This window comes from Centrocercus urophasianus, unplaced genomic scaffold (genome assembly GCF_019232065.1).
Source record: "Centrocercus urophasianus isolate 14NV4802_14NV808 unplaced genomic scaffold, USGS_Curo_1.0 seq_10, whole genome shotgun sequence".
In the NCBI taxonomy this organism is placed as follows: Eukaryota; Metazoa; Chordata; class Aves; order Galliformes; family Phasianidae; genus Centrocercus; species Centrocercus urophasianus.
This window is the reverse complement of record NW_024884142.1, coordinates 5,735,821-5,740,874: the sequence shown is the minus strand read 5'-3', so window position 1 is coordinate 5,740,874 and position 5,054 is coordinate 5,735,821. Positions and strand designations below refer to the sequence as shown.

Here is a 5,054-nt window from a genome sequence, read left to right as displayed (position 1 = left end):
ATGCCCTGGTTGCCACCCAGACGCTGGTTGCACACAGCTGTTTGTTGGTTGTTGCAGCATGGATGCACCAAGCCGCTGCCATGATGGTGTAGGGTAGTGCCTTCACACCGAGGTGGAAGCCCCACAAGCTGCCATCTTCCTTCTCCAGCAATCTGTGCTGCAGCCAAGCCCAACCAGCTCCATCTGGCCAACCCCTCTGCATGTTTTCATTTCTGCAGCGGACATTCAAACAACAGTGTGAACGCTTAAGGCTACCTCACCTTCCTGGAGGGGCCTTGAAACCTGAGCCTCGGCCACCCAAGCACAACCCGGAGATAAGCGGGCATCACCCCAAAAGACAGCGCAACCCAGACGCTGAGGCACAACGGGGGAACATGGTGAAGGTGTACGGTACAGGGGCTGCTGCAGTCTGACTCCGGCCTTAGAAACAAGCTCTTTCTCAGCGACTCTCACACAGACCCTGTCTCGGCGCTGCCACTTTTGAAGCCTCCGGGTTCACCCCGGGAGGCTGCGGGAGGCGGCGCCCCGCCCGGACGCACAACAAGCGGCCGCCGGCAGCCTTCCCGCGAGCAACGCCCACGTCCCCGCCTCAACCTGCAGCCTACGAGCGGGGAGGCAGCTCCCCGAGCGGCCGCCGGATCGGGGTCGCACCGCCGTCTCCCCGCCGCTCCGGGGAAGGAGACAGAGCGGTTGGTGTCCGCCGCCGGGGAGACGCGCGCGGTAGCCGCGCCTCCGGCCCTCCGCAAGGTGTCGCCGCGCGCAGCGGAACGCCCGCTCCGACCGGGAGCTGCCGTGCGGTGCGGCGGGGCCGGAGGTGTGCGCGGCGAGCGGGGAGGCGATCACCGCAGGACGAGCGTTAGTTCTTTATAAAGCTCGGAGCGGGGACGACTCCGCATTCCAGACACTTCCTTTATTTCTCTCCTTTATTATTATTTTTTTTCCCTCCCCTCCTCCTCGGTGTTCGCAGATAGGGCCGCCGCTCTCACGCAGCGCCGCGTCCATGCTGGGCGGGGCGACCCCGCGAGCTCCGCACCCCCGGGCAGTGCCCCGCGCTGGAGAATAAAGAGCGAATGGGGCTTTTGGCGCCAAGCGGAGGCACCTCCCTTCTCTATGGAAATCAGGGGGTGGGGTTACGCCGCGTTTCCCCACCCCCCCCCCTCCAAGGGGGCCCCGGGGGTGTCGGTTTTTTTTTTTTTTTTTTTTTTTTTTTCTTTTTCCTCCCCTCCCTTCCCCCCACCCCGCCACTCCTCCCCCTCGCAACACCCACCGCCGGCAGCGGGGAGGTAAGAGGAGGAGGAAGCGGCAGGGTCTGGGCTGCCAGCAGCGGGAGGACAAAACCCCCATGAAATAAATACAATTCCACATCCAGCTGGGAGGATGGGACGGGAGCGGCAGCGCTCCGCCGGCCCTCAATGGGGGTTTCATTGAGCGGATATTTGGGCTGTGCTGCGGAGCGGTCGCACCGAGCTCGCCGCGCTCTGTAGGTGCCTCTTTGCTGCTTCGCATTTTTAACGGTTTCGTGTATTTCGGGAGCAGGGAAGCGCACAATGCTGGAAAGGAGCAGGGGGCGGGGCGGGGGCGAGCAGCTGAGCCGCGTTTCGGTGCATTTCATCAGAGTGCTTTGCACGGATTTGTTGTGGGTTTTTTTTTTTTTTTTTTTTTTTTATTCCTCCCCCTTTTGCTCTCCGTCAGCTGTTTGCAACCCAGCACAGCGTTTTCCTTTCGCTGGGTCGGGACTAAGAACTCATTTCGGTATCAATGCCCGATGCAGAGGAGCATGGGGCTGCGGGTGAGCGGCCGCGGGTAGCGCGGGGGCAGCGAGGTAAGGGCGCTGTTCCCCGGGGCGAAACGTGCGGCTCTCGTGTTAAACTGCAAAGAGGGAGAAAAACTTCCTGTAGCGAGTCGGGCTTTGTTGGGCTGTGTTAATGCCTTTGGTGCGCGTCGGTGTTTGCTGCTGCTGGATTCCCCTGATGGGGTTGCAGGGTTCGGGGTGCCCCTTTGCACCCTTCTCTCCCCACTACGCTGGAAATGATAAAAGGAGTAAACTTCCTTTGCTCGTGGTCGCGTATCAGGAGGGCTTTCTGCAGGGAGGCGTGTATCTGCCCGCGGCTGTGCAGCTGTGAGCGCTGGAGGCGGTCGGGCAGAGCGCGGAGCTCCGTGCAGGACCGGAGGTGTGCGTGCACCCCGGAGCGGCTCATGGCCGCTGCCCTGCGGCGTCCGAAAAGGTGCGTTGCATTCCTCCTTAACTTATAAAGGCTCCTGGTTTGTTTTTTTGTTGTTGTTGTTTGAGTTTTTTGGTTTGTTTGTTTTTTGTTTTTTTTTTTGCTATCCGTGATGGGACTTCCTTTTAATTTTTTTTTTCTTAATTTTTTTCCCACTACATAATAGGGAATTACAGGCGTCTTTCTTCGTGTTTTAATTGTGTTCGTTTCTTTATTTCCATTTTTTGCTTTAGTTTCAGGTTCTGGGCACATCTTTCCTCTCCTTGGTGGAACTACCGTAAAATTCGTCTCTAACACGAGTCCCCAACCCGGGAATCGACACGGAGAGCCCCGCCATGCCGGGAATGATCAGCAAGAACCCAGACCTCGAGTTCGACTCCTTGCAGCCTTGTTTCTACCCGGACGAAGATGATTTCTATTTATGCGGGCCGGACTCGGCCCCCCCCGGGGAGGACATATGGAAGAAGTTCGAGCTGCTGCCCACCCCTCCGCTGTCCCCCAGCCGGGCCGGGCTGCAGGAGCACCCCCCGGGAGGGGCTCCATTGCCGTGGGGAGGGGCGGCCCTGGGGAGCTGCCGCCCCGCTGATCCCCTGGACTGGGCGTCCGAGTTGCTCCTCCTGCCCCCCGAGGCCGAGCTGTGGGGCGGCGCGGACGGCGCGGATTTCTTCGAGACGGGCCTTGGGGCGAGCAACAACCTCAACTCCATCATCATCCAGGACTGCATGTGGAGCGGCTTCTCGGCCCGCGAGAAGCTAGAGCGGGTGGTCAGCGAGAAGCTGCAGGGCAAGCCGCCCGCCGCCGCCCCGCCGCCGCCGCCCCCGGTTGTACCCACCGCCGCCGTCTCCGCCGCGAACGGCCCCAGCGCCGGTCCCGGCCGCGCGGAGCTGGGCGGTTCCGTGCCCGAGTGCGTGGACCCGGCCGTGGTCTTCCCCTTCCCCGTCAACAAGCGGGAAGCGGCGGTGCCGAGCGGCGGTGAGACCCTGCGGGGCAGCCGCCCGCCGCGTCCCACTGGGGACAGCCGGGCCGGGAGCAGCAGCTCCGGGGACGACACGCTCAGCGACTCGGGTAAGCGCGGCGGGCCTCGACGGGGCGGGAGGTGCGGGGTGCGGGCTGGCCGGCAGGCGGCAGCAGCCGCAACAGGCGCGGCGGGGCCCGGGGCGGCCGCCCTGCGGGGCTGTGGGCCAACAGCAACGGGCGCGGTGTGCTCGAGCGGTGCTGTGCGGCTCCTGGGGCTTCCCAACATCTTCCTGCCGTCCCGGGTTGTGTGTGCGCCGTTCCGGAGGCCGTTGTGGGGAGTGTGTGGTCAGAAGCGAGGGGCAGTGCCATGCTGATGTGCAGTCGGTGGAGGATGTTTATAGTGTGGGGAGGCTGGAACGTACTGGCAGCCCGCAGAGGGTCCTTGTCTGTACGCTGGCAGAGCCTAAAATGCCCTCAGATAGCTCGCATCCGGTTCGGTAGGTAGGACTGCGTGTGTAAGGGAGCGGGTCCGTATGATCGTCACCATAAACTTGGCGATCCGTCTCGGCTCGCGGAGCCTGCTGTCCCTTTAATGTCTGGTTTGACAGCTTTGGGTGAGGAAGCACTTCCAACAGCTGTCTTCTTGGCACTGCACCAAGCGCCGGCTTAAAGGGTCCCCGGCGGGAGCAGCTTCACCTTCTGCACTAGAACAAACCCAGCGATTGTTTCGTTTCCCGTCTGCTTTTCCACCAACCCAGGGCTGTGTTGTGGCTCTGTGCGTGTAGTTTGTGCCCCAGCTCTGCAGCTGTAGTAAAAATGAATGCGTTTCGTATGAAAACTTTTCGCCACTGGGATTAGTTGGGTGGTAACCCCACTTTTACTTAAAATTAGAAGTGGTTAAAGAAAGGGAGTTGGACACAGTCCTTATGGGTTCCTTCAAACTCGAAATATTCTGTGAGAAACAAACGTTATAAAGTTCCCAAACTTGCAAAAATCTATTTTGTTTTGTTGTTTGTTTTTTTTTTTCTTTCGTTCTGTGCGTGTTATATACATCTTTAGAACTATATTTGATTATGGACAATGAGGACACCCTATTTTTACCATCAGCTCTTGTATTGGTATTTCTAAAGTGCATATTTTGTCAATAAATATTAATGTTTATTTTCTGAGAGAATAATGTCAATTTCATTTTTCATTTTCTTTAACCAAAAGATGATGAAGACGAAGAAGAAGAGGATGATGAAGAAGAAATAGATGTTGTGACAGTGGAGAAAAGACGCTCCTCCTCCAACAAGGCTGTTACCACCCTCACTATTACAGTGCGTCCTAAAAATACCACTTTTCCATCAGTCAGGACACAGCAGAATGAACTGATTTTAAAGCGTTGCGCACCAATTCACCAGCAGCATAATTATGCTGCTCCTTCTCCATATATGGAGAGTGAAGATGCACCACCACAGAAAAAGTTAAAAGCCGAGGTGCCCCGTCCAGTAAAACCCATGATCCAACCAAAGTCTAAGAGTTCAAGTCCTCGAAACTCTGATTCAGAGGATAGTGAACGTCGACGTAACCATAATATCTTGGAGCGTCAGAGGCGTAATGATCTACGGTCCAGTTTCCTGACGTTAAGGGACCACGTTCCAGAACTTGTTAAAAATGAGAAAGCTGCAAAAGTTGTGATTTTGAAAAAAGCCACTGAATATGTCCATTCCCTTCAGGCAGAGGAACAGAAGTTATTGCTAGAAAAGGAGAAATTGCAAGCCAGGCAACAACAGTTGCTAAAGAAAATAGAATACAAGCGGACTTGCTAAACTTTTTTGTTTCTTTCTTTCTTTTTTTTTTTTTTTTTGTTTTTTTTTTTTTTTTTTTTTTTTT

General features: G+C 56.7%; 1 protein-coding gene across 2 annotated transcripts; it reads left to right on the top strand.

Annotated features, from left to right (window-relative positions):
• Window positions 1–1,392: 1,392 nt before the first annotated feature.
• MYCN (MYCN proto-oncogene, bHLH transcription factor) lies at window positions 1,393–4,990 on the top strand. 2 transcript variants are annotated; one of them, XM_042822279.1, is made up of 3 exons: window positions 1,393–1,480; window positions 2,456–3,287; window positions 4,392–4,990. In XM_042822279.1, exons 2-3 carry the CDS (start codon window positions 2,558–2,560, stop codon window positions 4,988–4,990), a joined length of 1,329 nt encoding a protein of 442 aa, XP_042678213.1. In that variant the 5' UTR covers window positions 1,393–1,480; window positions 2,456–2,557. The 2 variants fall into 2 exon arrangements, with proteins under 2 accessions (XP_042678213.1, XP_042678203.1); XM_042822269.1 differs by lacking the exon at window positions 1,393–1,480 and adding an exon at window positions 1,754–1,822.
• Window positions 4,991–5,054: the final 64 nt, after the last annotated feature.

What these genes read in the sequence shown, in the direction of transcription:
- MYCN (XM_042822279.1), top strand. Translation starts at nt 2,558, where the DNA reads ATGCCGGGAATGATCAGCAAGAACCCAGACCTCGAGTTCGACTCCTTG. An exon ending in CGACACGCTCAGCGACTCGG is followed by an intron (nt 3,288 to 4,391) that starts GTAAGCGCGGCG and finishes TTTAACCAAAAG; the next exon opens with ATGATGAAGACGAAGAAGAA.